The sequence below is a fragment of the Pantherophis guttatus genome, chromosome 11, assembly GCF_059756535.1.
Source record: "Pantherophis guttatus breed Tessera chromosome 11, ASM5975653v1, whole genome shotgun sequence".
In the NCBI taxonomy this organism is placed as follows: domain Eukaryota; kingdom Metazoa; phylum Chordata; class Lepidosauria; order Squamata; family Colubridae; genus Pantherophis; species Pantherophis guttatus.
Genome location: NC_142073.1, coordinates 23,164,081 through 23,180,006, shown reverse-complemented (window position 1 = coordinate 23,180,006; position 15,926 = coordinate 23,164,081). Strand labels below are relative to the sequence as shown.

General features: G+C 43.3%; 1 protein-coding gene across 8 annotated transcripts in view; it reads right to left on the bottom strand.

The window, feature by feature from the left end:
• The window catches only part of CCDC102A (coiled-coil domain containing 102A), a 119,690-nt gene that overhangs the window by 60,020 nt on the left and 43,744 nt on the right, over positions 1–15,926 (bottom strand). For 3 of the 8 annotated variants that reach the window (XM_087877010.1, XM_034425516.3, XM_034425517.2), the window contains exons 7-8: positions 13,945–14,115; positions 9,200–9,303 (exon numbers count right to left, since the gene is read on the bottom strand). In XM_087877010.1, the coding sequence (XP_087733136.1) occupies positions 9,200–9,303; positions 13,945–14,115 (275 nt within the window). Of the gene's footprint in view, positions 1–9,186; positions 9,304–13,944; positions 14,116–15,926 lie in introns of all 8 variants that reach the window. The other 5 variants (XM_034425519.3, XM_087877011.1, XM_034425520.3 and 2 more) reach the window with 3 other exon arrangements.

The following is a 15,926-nucleotide window of genomic DNA, read 5'->3' as shown; positions in this document are numbered from 1 at the left end:
GAGCATGTTAATGTAAGGCAACTGGCAGTTGGAACAGAGTTCTTTTCAGGTGGGGAGGGGGAGTAGAACATCTAACTCTTTCGCATCGGAGCGTGTGAATATAATATTGTATATGAAATACTAATGATCTGATGGTCATTTCGAAAAATCCTTTCTTAGCGAGCACCTAGAAGCCAAGAGGAACGTACGTGGCAAATTTCAAGTTTCTGGAGATTTCGTATTGAGTGAGTGGATTTCGCTTTTATATATATATAGAAGATTTGTTAATTTTATCTGCTGCCTATGTCACTGTGGGGGCCACTCTAGGCGGCTCACAACAATAAAAACGAAGAAATAAAAAGAAGGGTAAACACAGTCTCAACCGAGCTGCATAGGGAATTCTGGGAATTGACGTCTGCGAATCTTCAAGTTGTCAAGGTTGAGAAACATTGCTTTAAATTCTGGAAAAGAAACCAGTCTTTCCCATAAAAAGATTAAAGAGATATAAATAGGTCTGGGCCCACTTGCTTCCAAAACTATTCCTTTATATTTAAATGTCATCCAATTAAGAGGGTGTAACTAGCTGATAAAGTTGTATCTGGACAATCTCCCCCCCCTGCCCGGCCTCCAAACTCCAATATTTTCAGTAGCACAAAACAATTTTTGATTAAATCAAACTTTTCTCTGAATCCATTAGGCGACAACGGAATGTCATTTGTTTGTCCCTTCAAGAAATGGGATAGGAGGAGGGTTTGGTTGATGGAAGGATTTACATCACCCTGGACGTTCGTTATTTATAAATAAAAGTCTAATGCTTTTTCCTGATCGCAGATACTAGCACCTACCATATTTTTCGAAGTATAAGATGCGCCTTTTTCCCCCCTAAAAGGGGGTGAAAATTTAGGTGCGTCTTATACACTGAATGTAGCCCCGCCCACCCACTGGCCCCCACCCTTTGGCCTCTGCCTCCCAGCAATTTACCTCCTTGCAGCAAACAGCAAGAAGAAACAGCTCCTTTCAGCTTCAGCACAGCCTCATTAGCACAAGTTGATTGGATCGGCCTCCCGACTCTCAGCAGATTTGCTCTCAGCTGTTTTGCACAGGGCTCTGCTGCTTTCTGCAAAGAGGTAAATTGCTGGAGCAGATTTTTTTTTTCCTTGTGCTAATCAAGCTATGCTGAAAGCAAAAATGAAAGTAAAGCAGGCTGTTTGCTGCAAGGAGGCAAAATTGCTGGGAGGCGGAGGGAGATTTATTTTTCTTCTTTTCCTCACTAAAAAAGGTAGGTGCGTCTTATACTCCGGTGCGTCTTGTACTCCAAAAAATATGGTATTTAATGTACGTGCCTGTGGCTCAGAGGCAATGCAATTGGGAAGCAACGAAAAAGATGGAGAATGGATGAGGATAAGGGTGAGCTTCTGAATTCTCCAGGCCTTGTTAGCAAACAAGTTGTTACAAAAAAATGAAAAAGACGGAAGATGCAAAGACCCCTCCCCCCCCAAAAAAGAGAAGTAGGTCAAGCTGCTTCAGCCCCCAGGGCTGCTCTACAGAGTCAGTCCAAAGACAGAAGATGCCGACGGGATACTGAAACATTTAAGACCTAGATTCAATGTGCAAGAACAAGCGGTCATTCCTACAGTAGCTCCTCTTTTAATCATGGCCCTCGGGCTGGGGACACAGCAGCAAATAAAGACATATCCACAACTATTCAATGTCCCCACGTTCTCAAATTGAGAATCTGGGTTTTAAAGCTTGCAAGCAGACTTCAGATTCAAATTCAGAATAGAAGCTGGAAAGGGAGCTTGGAGCTCTTCTCGGTTCTCTTGCTTGAGCAGAGGGCTGGACTAGAAGACCTCCAAGGTCCCTTCCAGCTTATTCTATTCTATTCTATTCTATTCTATTCTGTTCTGTTCTGTTCTGTTCTGTTCTATTCTATTCTATTCTATTCTATTCTATTCTATTCTATTCTATTCTATTCTATTCTATTCTATTCTATTCTTTCTTTTTTCTTTTATATCCTATCCTATCCTATCCTATCCTATCCTAATTCTATTCTACTTCTATTGTCCTGTCCTGTCCTGTCCTGTCCTATCCTATTCTATATTTTCTTTCTTTTATATCCTATCCTATCCTATCCTATCCTATCCTATCCTATCCTATCCTATCCTATCCTATCTCTATTCTATATTTTCTTTTTTCTTTTATATCCTATCCTATCCTATCCTAATTCTATTTCTATTCTATATTTTCTTTTTTTCTTTTATATCCTATCCTATCCTATCCTATCCTATCCTATCCTAATTCTATTCTACTTCTATTGTCCTGTCCTGTCCTATCCTATTCTATATTTTCTTTCTTTTATATCCTATCCTATCCTATCCTATCCTATCCTATCCTATCCTATCCTATCTCTATTCTATATTTTCTTTTTTCTTTTATATCCTATCCTATCCTATCCTATCCTATCTTTTCTTTCTTTTATATCCTATCCTATCCTATCCTATCCTATCCTATCCTATCTCTATTCTATATTTTCTTTTTTCTTTTGTATCCTATCCTATCCTATCCTATCCTATCCTATCCTATCCTATCCTATCCTATCCTATCCTATCCTATCCTATCCTATCCTATCCTATCCTATCCTATCCTATCCTAATTCTATTCTAACCCTAACCCTATACCATTTCAGACAAGTGACTATCTAGTCTCTTCTTAAAAGCCTCCAGTGATGGACCACCTACGATCTCTGGTAGCAAGCTGTACTACTGATTAATTGTCCTCACTGTTAGGAAGTTTCTCCTTAATTCTAGGTTGCTTCTCTCCATGATTAGTTTCCAACCATTGCTTCTTGTCCTGCCCTCTGGTGCTTTGGAAATTAAGTTGACCCCTTCCTCTTTGTGGCAGCCTCTCAAAATACTGGAATCCTGCTATATGTGTCCCCCCCCCCAGTCCTTCTTTTCTCTAGATTAGCCATAGCCAATTCCTGCAGCCATTCTTCCTATGTTTTAGTCTCCAGGCCTTTATCCGGCTGGCCTCCTCAATTGGGCACTCTCAGCATGGTGAGCTCCCTGATCTTCCCAGCATTAAGTTTCACCCTGAGAAAATTTATGTGCGGGGTTTCCAATCCAAAGCCACAAAGCCTGAATGGAGAGAGAGAGAGCCCTCTTGCCTTGCATTCTCTCGGGCGCAGCTACCTGACTTCATCTGCTTTTTACTGGAAAAAGCATGCATTATTTAAGGCGGGGGGTGGGTGGGGGGATCTCTCGGAGGGGGTGCCGAGGAAGGCTCCATTATTCTCCTTTGATTTAATGGCGGCCTCCCCAATAAAACAAGAAGATAAAAATCATATCCTCCCTCTCTTCCTCCTCCCCCCTTTTCTTTGCAAGAAAGGAAAAAAAAAAAAAAGAGAGAGAGAGAGAGAGATAGAAGCAGCTGCCTCGTCTTTTCGATGGAGCAGAATCGATCTGTCTGACAGACATTTCGGTGTTTTATTGCTAGAGAAGCACACATCCAAATTAAAAAAACAAAACAAAAAACAAAACCCTTTCTAAAAGGCCATAAAATTAAAGTATCTCTTAAAGGCACTTTGCTCAGAGCGGGCCCTCTCCAAACTGCCTCTTCCACGCCAGCCCTTTTCTCTCTTTTCCTGCGTTGTGAGTCCTTCAGACGCAACGGTTCTCCGGCCCTTCCAGTCACAAAAGAGGCTGCACAGTGTCAACCTCTAACAAAAGGGCAGTGGAGGCACAAGAGACTCCCTGCACGCAAGGTGGCTGCGGAAGTGGGGTGGGAGTAGTGGTTAGCAAAAGCCACCATGTCTGAGATGGTCTAGGTTCTCCTGCTTCCACAGGGGGCTGGACTAGAAGACCTCCAAGGTCCCTTCCAGATTCTATTCTATTCTATTCTATTCTATTCTATTCTATTCTATTCTATTCTATTCCACTCTATTCTATTCTATTCTATTCTATTCCACTCTATTCCACACCACTCCAATAATTTGTTCTGTTCTGTTCTGTTCTGTTCTGTTCTGTTCTGTTCTGTTCTGTTCTGTTCTGTTCTATTCTATTCTATTCTATTATTTCTATTCTACTATTCTATTCTATATTCTACTCTACACTCTATTCTATTCTACTCTCTTCTCTTCTACTCTACTCTACTCTTACTCTATTCCACTCCACTCCACTCCACTCTACTTCACACCACTCCAATATTTTATTCTATTCTATTCTATTCTATTTCTATTGTTCTACTACTCTATTCTATATTCTACTCTACACTCTCTTCTCTTTTCTTCTCTTCTCTTCTCTTCTACTCTACTCAACTCTATTCTATTCTACTACTCTATTCTATATTCTACTCTACACTCTATTCTATTCTACTCTCTTCTCTTCTCTTCTACTCTACTCTATTCTACTACTCTACTCTACTCTACTCTATTCTATATTCTACTCTACACTCTATTCTCTTCTCTTCTTCTCCTCTCCTCTCCTCTTCTACTCTCCTCTCCTCTATTCTCATTCCATTCCATTCCATTCCAAATAATAGAGTTAGAAGGGACTTGGAGGTCTTTAGTCCAACCTCTTGCTCAAGTAGGAGACCCTATACCATTTCAGACAAATGCCTATCCAGACTCTTCTTAAAAGCCTCCAGTGATGGAGCACCCACAACTTCTGGAGGCAATTTCTTTTCCATTGGTTGATTGTCCTCACTGTTAGGAAGTTTCTCCTTAATTCCAGGTTGGTTCTAGCATAGTTCCAGCATAATCTAGAGCAGTGGTTCCCAACAACTTTTAAGACATGTGGACTTCAACTCCCACCATTCCCCAGCCACATTCAAATTCAGAATAGAGCTGGAAGGGACTTTGGAGGTCTTCTAGTCCAGCCCCCTGCTCAGGCAGGACACCCTACACCATTTCAGATAAGTGACTGTGTAAACTCTTCTTAAAAGCCTCCAGAGATGAAGCACCCACAACGTCTGAAGGCCAGCTGTTCCAGTCGTTAATTGTTCTCACTGTCAAGAAAATTTCTCCTTCATTCAGGATAGAGCTGGAAAGGATATAATGGGAGTTGAAGTCCCTGTTCTTGGCCAGGTTTTTGGAAGTGACCGTTTTCTTCCCAGGACTAAGAGATGGGGACTAGCCCAAGATCCCTCAGCTGGTGAGGTGCCTCAGACAGGACTAGAACTCAACACCTCCTGGTTTCTAATCCAGTGCCTTTAATTGCTTGCTCAGATAAATAGCTAGGTAAGTATTATGAATCTCCAGCCGCTGAATATGCAGCCATGGAGGAAGAAAAGCAGCGAAGATGCTGAACATAAGTGAGCATTTGCTGAAGCCTCTGGGAGATCAGCCTGAGTAGGTCAAAAGGAGGAGAAAGATTTAGTTCTTCCCTAGTTGTTCTGCTCTCCCCTGGCACACGAGAAAACCCAGAATGTGCCTCTTCTCTGATGGCATTCCTCAAAGATCTGGATATCACTTCTGGAATTTGTGCTTGTGAAGAAAAAAAAAATGAAATTTTGATCTTATTTGATCTTATTGACTTATTTGGTGTTGTAGAAATGGCTAGTTATATATTAATGTGTAAACGCCAAAAGTGGAGCTTGGAATGTGTTTATCTTGTACTGTGCTAGGAAGAGTTGGAAGTCAATGTTCCCCTTTTCTTTCTTTTTCTCTTCTTCCTTGTATAGAATAGAAAAACAGAGTTGGAAGGGACCTTGGAGGTCTTCTAGTCCAACCCCCTGTTTAGGCATGAAACCCTACACCACTTCAGAGGAATGGTTATCCAACGTTTTCTTAAAAACTTCCAGTGTTGGAGCATTCACAACTTCTGGAGGCAAGTTGTTCCACTGATTAATTGTTCTCACTGTCAGGAAATTTATCCTTAGTTCTAAATTGCTTCTCTCCTTGATTAGTTTCCACCCATTTCTTCTTGTCTTACCCTCAAGTGCTTTGGAGAACAGCTTGACTCCCTCTTCTTTGTGGCAGCTCCTGAGATATTGCAACACTGCTATCATGTCCTTCTTCTCATTAGACATACCCATCTTGCAATCGTTCTTCCTATGTTTTAGCCTCCAGTCCCCTAATCCTCTTTGTTGCTCTTCTCTGCACTCTTTCTAGAGTCTCCACATCTTTTTTTTTTACATCATGGAGACCAAAACTGAATGCAATATTCCAAGTGTGGCCTTCCCAAGGCCTTATAAAGTGGTATTTCACACCCCCTTTTCCCGTTCCCTTTCTTTCCCCTAATTTCCCATTTTCTTTTCTTTTTTTTGGTATTTTATACAATAAAAAATATTAAATTTGGGAAAGACAAAAGATGGCTTGCTGATCCAGCATGATACCTTCTGTCTGACCCTTTTTTTTCTTCTGGAAGACGCCGCCTCCTTCTCCTGGCCCCCTCCACCCAGTCGATCCAAGAGACCCTGGCCCCACCTGGCTGGGTCTCCTCTCAAGATCCCATGGCAGCTTCTTGCTCAACCATCGCTCTTCAGAGCAAAAAAAAAACCCCTCTCCTTCCTCTCCTCTCTAATTATAGCCGCAGCCAATTTGCATGTTGTGTTCAGCTCACAAATTACCAGGAGTTTTTCGGGGAGAAGGCTTTTCTTTTAATTGGTTTGGAGTTCCTGAGAAGGGAACAAAATTGGAAGCTGAGAACAGAGAGCAATAAATATTTTAAAAGTGGAAGAACAAGAGGAGGAGGAGGAGATGGTAGTGGAGGAACCAGAAGCTGTAATAGAAATGGAGACCAGGATACAAGCCCCGTTATGTTGTTCTGTAAAGGAAAACTGATGACAGACGGTCTTTTTCACCCTGAGTTTTCTCCTACGAGGAGCAAAGGGAAGGGAAGAGTTTCTAGATTGGACTAAATCAGTGTTTCTCTGCATTCTCTGCGGAGTGGCAGAGGTAATAGATCTGGCTCACTTCCTATTTGATTGTTGCCTGTACAAGAGGGTGAGAGATAGGTACCTTCCAGGGGTGAAATCCAGCAGGTTCTGACAGGTTCTGGAGAACCAGTAGTGGAAATTTTGAGTAGTTCAGAGAACCAGCAAATGCCACCTCTGGTTGGCCCCAGAGTGGGGTGGGAATGGAGATTTTGCAGTATCCTTCCCCTGGTGTGGGGTGGGAATGGAGATTTTGCAATATCTTTCCCCCAGGAGTGAGGAGGGAATGGGGATTTTGCAGTATCCTTCCCTTGGAGTAGGGAGGGAATGGGGATTTTGCAATATCCTTCCCCTGGAGTGGGGTGGGAATGGAGATTTTGCAGTATCCTTCCCCTGGAGTGGGGAGGGAATGGGGATTTTGCAGTATCCTTTCCTTGGAGTGGGGAGGGAATGGGGATTTTGCAATATCCTTCCCCTGGTGTGGGGTGGGAATGGAGATTTTGCAGTATCCTTCCCCTGGAGTGGGGAGGGAGTGGAGATTTTGCAGTATCCTTCCCCTGCCATGCCACCAAGCCAAACCACGCCCACCAAGCCACGCCCAGAGAACCGGTAGTAAAAAAAAATGGATTTCACCACTGATTCTAGGCCAACTGAAGACCTTAGCAAAGCACGTCTTACCCAAAGGATGCTCTCTCTTGCACACCATGAGAGGCACTTATGTATCTGATTATACCTATAGAAGGGCAACATGTGTGGTTGGGTGTTGGTGAGCTTCGGCTCTGGAGAATCACAAGAGGTGATTACGAAAAAAGTAACCCACAGCGATTCTGACTTTTGTGGTCCGCCAGCAATCTGCGGAGCTGGCAGCAGAGTCGGACAGCGAGGAGGCTGGGGAGGACCATGGGCCAGTCCTGGAGTCTGGGGAAGGCTCGGACGAGGGCTCTGCATCGGAGGCAGAGAAAGGGCCATCTGGGAGGTACGTGCTGCCTCCGGAGCCTCCAGAGTTGGACCTCAGTGAGGCAGAGGAACAGGGGGAGACTGTTCCCAGGTCGCGCATGTGCAGAGCTGCCAGAAGGCAAGAACAACTAAAACAAAAGGGACGACTCAGGAGTAGGGCTTGGAGATGATTGGCCCCTCCCATAAGACTTAAAAGAGGAGCAAAGGCATGTGGGCCTTTGCAGGAAGCAACATTGTTAATTCTGTGCAGTTTAAAGCCTGAAGCTCTGTTTGATTCTGGACTCCGTGTGGCTTTGCCAATTAGGTCTTTGGCAGCGTGTCAAGGGAGATAAAGGCAGGTGATTATCAGCCTTATCCCGAAGGACTCTTTACAACAATTTGGGACTCATCTGTGAATGAACAGAATTCACAGCTGTTAAAATAAAAGAGGTTTTTGGGAATACTCGTGTGTTTTACTGACTCAGGAGGCCTAGGTCAGAACACTGAAAAAGGAAAGAGATAGCTGGATCTGTTAACCCTTTGCACCCAATCTGCCAGATTTGCAATTATCTCCTATCTTCCAACTTCCAAAAAAGAACAAACACAGAATTACTGCAACCCTATTTATGTGGTACGGGTTGGAAGTAGGAAATGAAATAAGAGGCAAGAACCGTAATAGTTTCCCCACCCCATCTATTTTAAAAAGGTCTTGCTACCTGCAGTATATAACCTCATCTCATTTTTGTCTTAGGTGTGAAATACATGTATTTTTTTTTTAAAAAAAAAATTTATGGCCAAGCCTGTTTTGCGAGAGGTGAACAGAAGGTGGATAGCAAAAGTACAGATGAGTATTAGGGGATTAAATCCATGTCTATCTATAAGTAAAAATTCCACAAATTATCTTCAAGTACTTCTCCTAAACAAGAGGAACTAAAAACTTGATTGGAAACCTGATCAAGTTATGAAACTAGAAAAGGAAAAAAAAATCATCAGATTTTCTGAGAGATACAGATGGTCCTTGACTTATGACCGGCCGCTCAGCAAGCATTTGAATTTATGACAGACCCCTCCCCCCCAAACGCTACTTGCGATCCAATTTTGAAATTACAATGGCTGCACCCCTTCCTCAGTCACATGACTGAATTTTGGATTGGCAGATTTCACTGTCCTAAATTCATGTGACAGTGATGTTTGATGTTTTTTTTGCCTGTTTCCAGGTTTAACTTCTGAATTTCTGGTGAAAAAAACCCATTGGGTAAAACAGATCTGCTTAACAGCTGCTACATTTACTTAATGGCTGCTTTATTTGGCTCAATTATGGTCATTAGTCGAGGACTACCTGCATTCCTTCTCATATTCTCCGTCCCTCTGTTGATAGGGCAAGTAGAGGTCGCTTACTTCTTCCCCCTACCTGGATTGCAGATGTTCCAGCTGAACTTGGAGATTTTCACTCTGTTCCGTCTGCTCATCCAGCGATCTCTGCAATTTGCGGGCCTGGTTATGCGCCTCATCGAGCTGCAAGGGGGCAGAGAGCACAGGGTTTATGGATTTATTTATGTACATTTATGTGTATTTACGTACACACATAGACTGGGTGAAACCAGGCTTAATAGCAGTGACTGTGAAGGGGATCTTGGAGTCTTAGTGGACAACCAGGTAAATAGGAGCCAGCAATGTGCAGCGGCAGCCAAAAAAGCCAATGCAATCCTAAATTGCATTAACCCCTCTCTTATCTATCAACCCAAAGATGGAAGTTTTGAGATTTAATCCAGGCTGAGCTGGCATTTCAGGTTGTTAAGCGAGCTGCGCTGGCTGCCCCTTTGCTTCCAGGTCCAATTCAAAATGTTGCTCATCACCTTTAAAGCTCTTACAGCAGGAGTCTGAGTCAATTAAATATGGGCCAGCAGTGTGTGGCAGCAGCCAAAAAAGCCAAGGCAATCCTAAATTGCATTAACAGAGGGATACAATCAAGATCAAGGGAGGTACTAATACCGCTCTATAAAGCCCTAGTAAGACCCCACCTAGAGTACTGCTTCCAGTTTTGGTCACCACACTATAAAAAAGATGTGGAGACTCTAGAAAGAGTGCAGAGAAGAGCAACTGGGATGATTCGGGGACTGGAGGCTAAAACATAGGATGAATGGTTGCAAGAATTGGGCATAGCTAGTCTAGTGAAGAGAAGGACCAGGAGAGACATAATAGCAGTCTTCCAATATTTGAGGGGCTGCCACAGAGAGGAGGAAGGGGGTCAAGCTATTTTACAACATTTCTAACCCCAGCACAAGCTTCTTAGCCTTAGTAAGACCACACCTAGAGTACTGCATCCAGTTTTGGTCTCCACACTATAAAAAAGATGTGGAGACTCTAGAAAAAGTGCAGAGAAGAGCAACCAGGATGATAAGGGGACTGGAGGCTAAAATATAGGACGAATGGTTGCAAGAACTAGGCATGGCTAGTCTAGTGAAGAGAAGGACCAGGGGAGACAGGATATTTGAGGGGTTGCCACAGAGAGGAGGGGGTCAAGCTGTTTTCCAAAGCACCTTGAAGGCCAGAGAAGGAATCATGGGTGGAAACTGATCAAGGAGAGATTCAACCTAGAAATAAGGAGAAATTTTCTGACTGTGAGAGCAATCAACCAATGGAACAGAAGTTGCCTTCAGAAGTCATGGGAGCTTCATTACTGGAAGCTTTCAAGAAGAGACTGGACTGCCATCTGTCAGAAATGGTGTAGGGTCTCCTGTTTGGGCGGAGGGTTGGAGTAGAAGTTTTCTCCACATCTGGGCTCCCAAGAGTCATCCTAGGAAGAATAATATCCCCATTAAACTCTTCCTGTACCGGTAGTCCTCGACTTACGACCACAATAGAGCCCCATTTTTTTTGGCTACTAAGTGAGATATTTGTGCAGTGAATTTTGCTCCGTTTTATGAACTTTCCGGCCACAGTTATTAGTAAGTCAATCACTGCAGCTGTTGAATGAGTGACCTCCTTGTTCAGTGAATCTGGCTTCCCCGTTGACTTTTCTTGTCAGGGGGTCGCAAAAGGGGATCCCATGACCGTGAGACACAGCAACCGTCATAAGTATGAGTCAGCTGCCAAGCATCTAAATTTTGATCATGTGACCCTGGGGATGCTGCAACTGTGGCAAAAGTGTAAAAAACAGTCTTCACTCATTTTTTTCAGTAGCCATTGTAACTTTGAATGGTCACTAAATGAGCTGTTGTTAAGTCTGGGACTACCTGTATCTTGCCATAGGCTTATGGAACCTGAGCCCCATCAACAGAAGGCAAGGGACCAGCCCCTTCTGCAGCCTTGACTTCCTTCGTCTTCTATTCTTGCAGGTCCAATAAAAAGAAAAGTGGATTGAAATACCGAGGGCTCCATTTGGCTGATTCAGAACAAGGTCACTTTAAATAAATGGCTGCACAGATCTTAAGACAGCCAGTAATGGAAACCAGCACTTCTTGTCCAATTTTATGCCTCTTTTTATCACTCTTAGATGAAACTGTCTCAGACAAAATTGGATCCCGGGTCTGTTTTGTCTTTCTTTCTTTTCTTTTCTTTTCTTTTTTTTCTGGCTTGGGAGCAGCACTCAGGGAATTTCCCAAACATGGATGAATAGGAGAGACTGAGCTAACAATCAAGAGCTGGAAGGGACCTTGTAGGTCATCTAGTCCAACCCACGGCCAAGCAAGAGACCCTCCACCATTTCTGTCAAATGGCAGTCCAGTCTCCCCTTGAAAGCTTCCAAGGGGAAGTTCCCTCAACTTCCGAAGGCAAATTCTGTTCCATGGGTTGATTGTTCTCACTGTCAGAAAATTTCTCCTTATTTCTAGGTTGAATCTCTCCTTGTACAGTTTCCATCCATTGTTCCTTGTCTGGCCTTTGGGTGCCTTGGAAAATAGCTTGACCCCCTCCTCTCTGTGGCAGCCCCTCAAATATTGAAAGATGCTATCCTTTCTCCCCTGATCCTTCTCTTCCCTAGACTAGCCATACCCAGTTCCTGCAACCGTTCATCGTATGTTTTAGTCTCCAGTCCTCTAATCATCCTGGTTGCTCTTCTCTGCACTCTTTCCAGAGTCTCAACCTCTTTGCTGATGTTAGGAGGAATTTTTAGCTAAGAACATCTTTTACGTGCTGTGTGCATGCTCTCCCATCTCCAGCCGAACCATCTAGAGAATTAGTGCATGACAATCATTAAAACCCCCAGGAAGATTGGTCCTTTTGAAATCAATGGGCTTTATGATGATTCGATCTATCAGTCTTTGCTCCATCTCCGTCCGGTCTTCATTTCGAATGGTGATTCCAGAAGCCATAAAATATAAATAGCGTAATACGGTACTTAGACGTCAGCAAACGACATAAAAAGACAGAAGACGAAGCATTTCCACGGAATCAATAGAAGCCAATTAAAATGAGCTCAACCCCGGGCGCATTCGGTATTGGGCACGACAAGGCAATTCAGGGGCCAAAAAAGAAGACTCGGGTGAATAAAAAATGCATTTTCTCTTCCATCGTAGCTGAAGATGGAACATAATGGGTCTTCCTTGGCAATAATGACCAGAGGTTGATAAAAATTAACCCTGATGGGGGTTTTTTGGCTTTATTTCATTGGCTTCTATATCTGGCTAACAGTGTCTGGAGCAAACATTTTGCCTTCCTGATCTATATTAAGGGGAAAACAATAAACAGCAAACAAAATGAAACAACAAAAAAAAACCTATTAAGAGGTTAAGAATAAGACATAACATCTTTTAAGGCCAGGCTAACTACAGATAGTTCTTGACTTATGATCACAGTTGAGACTAAGATGCTAAGCAAGCAAGTTGTTAAATGAATTTTGCCGTTTTATGATCTTTCTTGCCGCAGTTGTTAAGTGAATCACTGCAGTTGTTAAATTAGAAACACGGTTGTTAAGTGAATCTGGCTTCCCTGCTGACTTTGCATGTCAGAAGGTCGCAAAAAGGGATCATGTGGCTCCAGGACGCTGACACCATCATGAATACATGCCAGTTGCCAAGCAATCAAATTTTGATCACGTGATCACAGGGATGATGTCGTGCAAAACAGTGCTAAGCTACTTTTTTCAGTGCTGTTTGAAGGGTCACTAAGTGAATAATTGCAAGTGAAGAACTACCTGTAGAACACACCATGCAGGATAATAGGATTTCCAAATGTGTTTTCCAAACAGAGAGCCCAAGGCCAGCATTTCTCAAGCTGGGAAAAGATCTGGATAACAAATTCAGAAGGACACGAATCTTTGGGTAACAGAAGATGCTCAAACAGTGTAAATGAAAGACTCAATCATCCAGGCCCAAAGTATCTACTCTGTGTTCCCGAAAATAAGACATCCCCTGATAATAAGCCCAATCGGGCTTTTGAGTGCATGCGCTAAATTAAGCCTCTCCCCGAAAATATTTAAATGCAGAGCTGGAAATCAGATAAGATGGCAAGAGGAACCCCGTCTCGCTCCCTGTGCCCCAAAATAATAAGACCTCCCTGAAAATAAGGCCAAGCGCTTATTTCAGGGTTCAAAAAAATAATAAGACAGGGTCTTATTTTCGGGGAAACATGGTAAAAAGGTTAAATCATGGCAACTGGACCAAAGTTTGTTAATACAGCATGTGTCCTGGGCACAGCATGGATGCCTTACTCCAGTAGGAACTGGGTGCATAAAAGCAGAACACCATTCTTGAAATTCTAGATTGCGTAACCTGTCTTGTCAAATCCAGGTTCCTTCTGAAAAGGCCTCTATGAAGATTCTCAGTCATCCTGGTCACGGTTGTCCCAAAGATGCTTTTTCAAGAGGCAACTGGACTTTCTGGGTTTTTTCTTTGAAGATAATTTTGCTTCTCATCCAAGAAGCTTCTTCAGCCCTTCTTGGATGGTCCAGTTGCCTCTTGAAAAAGCACCTTTAGGACTTCTGAAAAGGTGGCTAGAGAAGTCTAGTCCAAACATCTGGAAAGTGGATTTTGGTTCAGGAGAGCTGGTTTTAGGAGAAGAGAAGCTGTTATACCCAGAACTTGCACAGCTGATCTTGATCCCTTCACACCCAACAGGCTTGCTTGGCTTTGCGGGGACCCTGGCAGAATGAGAAAGGGACAGCAAGGGGTTCTCCTCTCTTTGTCAACATTGCAAAGTCAGCAGAAGGCAACTCACCTCGTCCTCCGCTTGGGCCAGCTCCTTCTTGAGTTCCTCTACTCGTAACCGCAACTTCTTCACTTCTCCCTCGTGCTGCTCCACTCGCCGGATCGTGTGGCCCAGTTCGGCCATCTTCTCCTGGTGCTGCTTCTTCAGCTTGGCATGGACGTGCTTCAGGTCAGCCAACTCCTGAAGGACACAAAACCAGCTCGGACTGGCGGGGGAAGGGATGGCTTTCTTTGTCCTCCCTCCAAGATAGAAGACCTGCCTGGAATGCAACCTAACAGGAGGCAGATTCTTCCTTTATGGAGAATAAAGGAAGAGGTTGACCTCTTCTGATTGGTCAACCCCTCCCAAAATTGGGATAAAGAAAGAACTGATGAGCTTGACTCCTGGTGACCAAGGTAGACCTTGACTTACAAGGAGTTTGTTTAGTGACCATTCAAAGCTACACCGGCACTGAAAAAAAGTGAGCATTTTTCAGACTTATGACCTTTGCAGCATCCTCATTGTTAACGTGATCAAAATTCGGATGCCTGGCTCACTTGGTCCATATTTATGACAGTTACAATGTCATCTGATTGTCAACTTGCAACCCTGAAACTGTGAATCACCATTTGTGACCTTCTGACAAGCAAAGTCAATGGGGAAGCCAGATTCACTTAACAACCGTGTTGCTAACAACTTCAGTGATTCATTTAACAACCGTGGACAAGAAAGGTCATAAAATGGGGCAAAACTCAAGAAATGTCTTGCTTAGCAACCTATGTGTCAGGTTTCGAGGTCGTCTCAAATAAATTGCATTTATTTGCAATTTATTGCACGACATTCTACCTCCGACTCATCGAAGCCAACACTGACTTCCAGACCCAAAACCCTCCCTTTCCGTTCCCCACTCCCCTGCACTCATTGGCCATCTTCCAAGTCATTCTACCCCTAATCTACCGTTCCAGCTCAAAGGAATTTCCCCCCTCCCATCCCATCTCCTAGGGGATATTATCTCCAGGGAAAATAAGTAGGTGAAAAGTCAAACGTCCCTTTCCAGATGCCTCCACTTCTCCTTCTTATGTCAGCACTAGAGTAAATGCAGCTTGAAGTGCTGACACTATGTTTTGGGCTCAATTGGGATCGTAAGTCGAGGACTACCTGTACAGGAAGAGTTGAATGGGGATATCATTCTTCCTAGGACCACTAAACCTCTGGTCTTGGTGACTGACCCAGATTGAATCCTGCATCAGAACCTATCGTCAGAATCTATCCTTCCATCCTCCATCATCCAAGTCACAACTGATGAAGCTTCTTGGATGAGAAGCGAAACGTTTTCTCCTTCTTCTTCCCCAAAGAAAAAAAGAGCCCAGCTGCCTTTTGAACAAACACCAGTGCCATTTTACTGGATTGGGTGTGGTGGTGAACAGGATTCACTGTACCACAAATAAGTCTCCTTTTGCAAGACACAGGAATTGGGGAAGAAAAAAAAAACTTTTCCCCCCAATAGTAAGGTTTGACTGCCCCCTGCTGTTGAGAGTTAGAAATGCATTTCTGAGTATCATTCACTTGTCTCTTCTAAATGAGGTTTTTTTTTTCATTTATATTCTTTCAAACCCTTAAATAAAAATTAATATATTTGGGGAGGGAAAAAGATGTGAGCACCCAAAAGTGGAAAAATGTTTGACCCACAATAGAGGAATGGTTGGTGAAGATAACGCAATTTGCAGAGATGGCCAAATTGACTTGATTGATTAGAGAAAAGACAATTGCATTTATTGCTGGATGGAAACCCAGTATCGATTTTTTTTTTTTTTTGGCCTGAAATGGGAATCATTGGACTTATCACTTGTGGTCCTCATAATTAGGGAGGGAACAACCCTGGATCTTAGAAACAAATGAGCAAAGCCGAACCTGTGAATGGGAGGCCACCAGGATTTGGCTAGACTGGGAAATCAGAAACTGGGAGAAGAAAAGGCAGACGTTGCTTCTGTTTTATGGCCAAGAAAACCTTA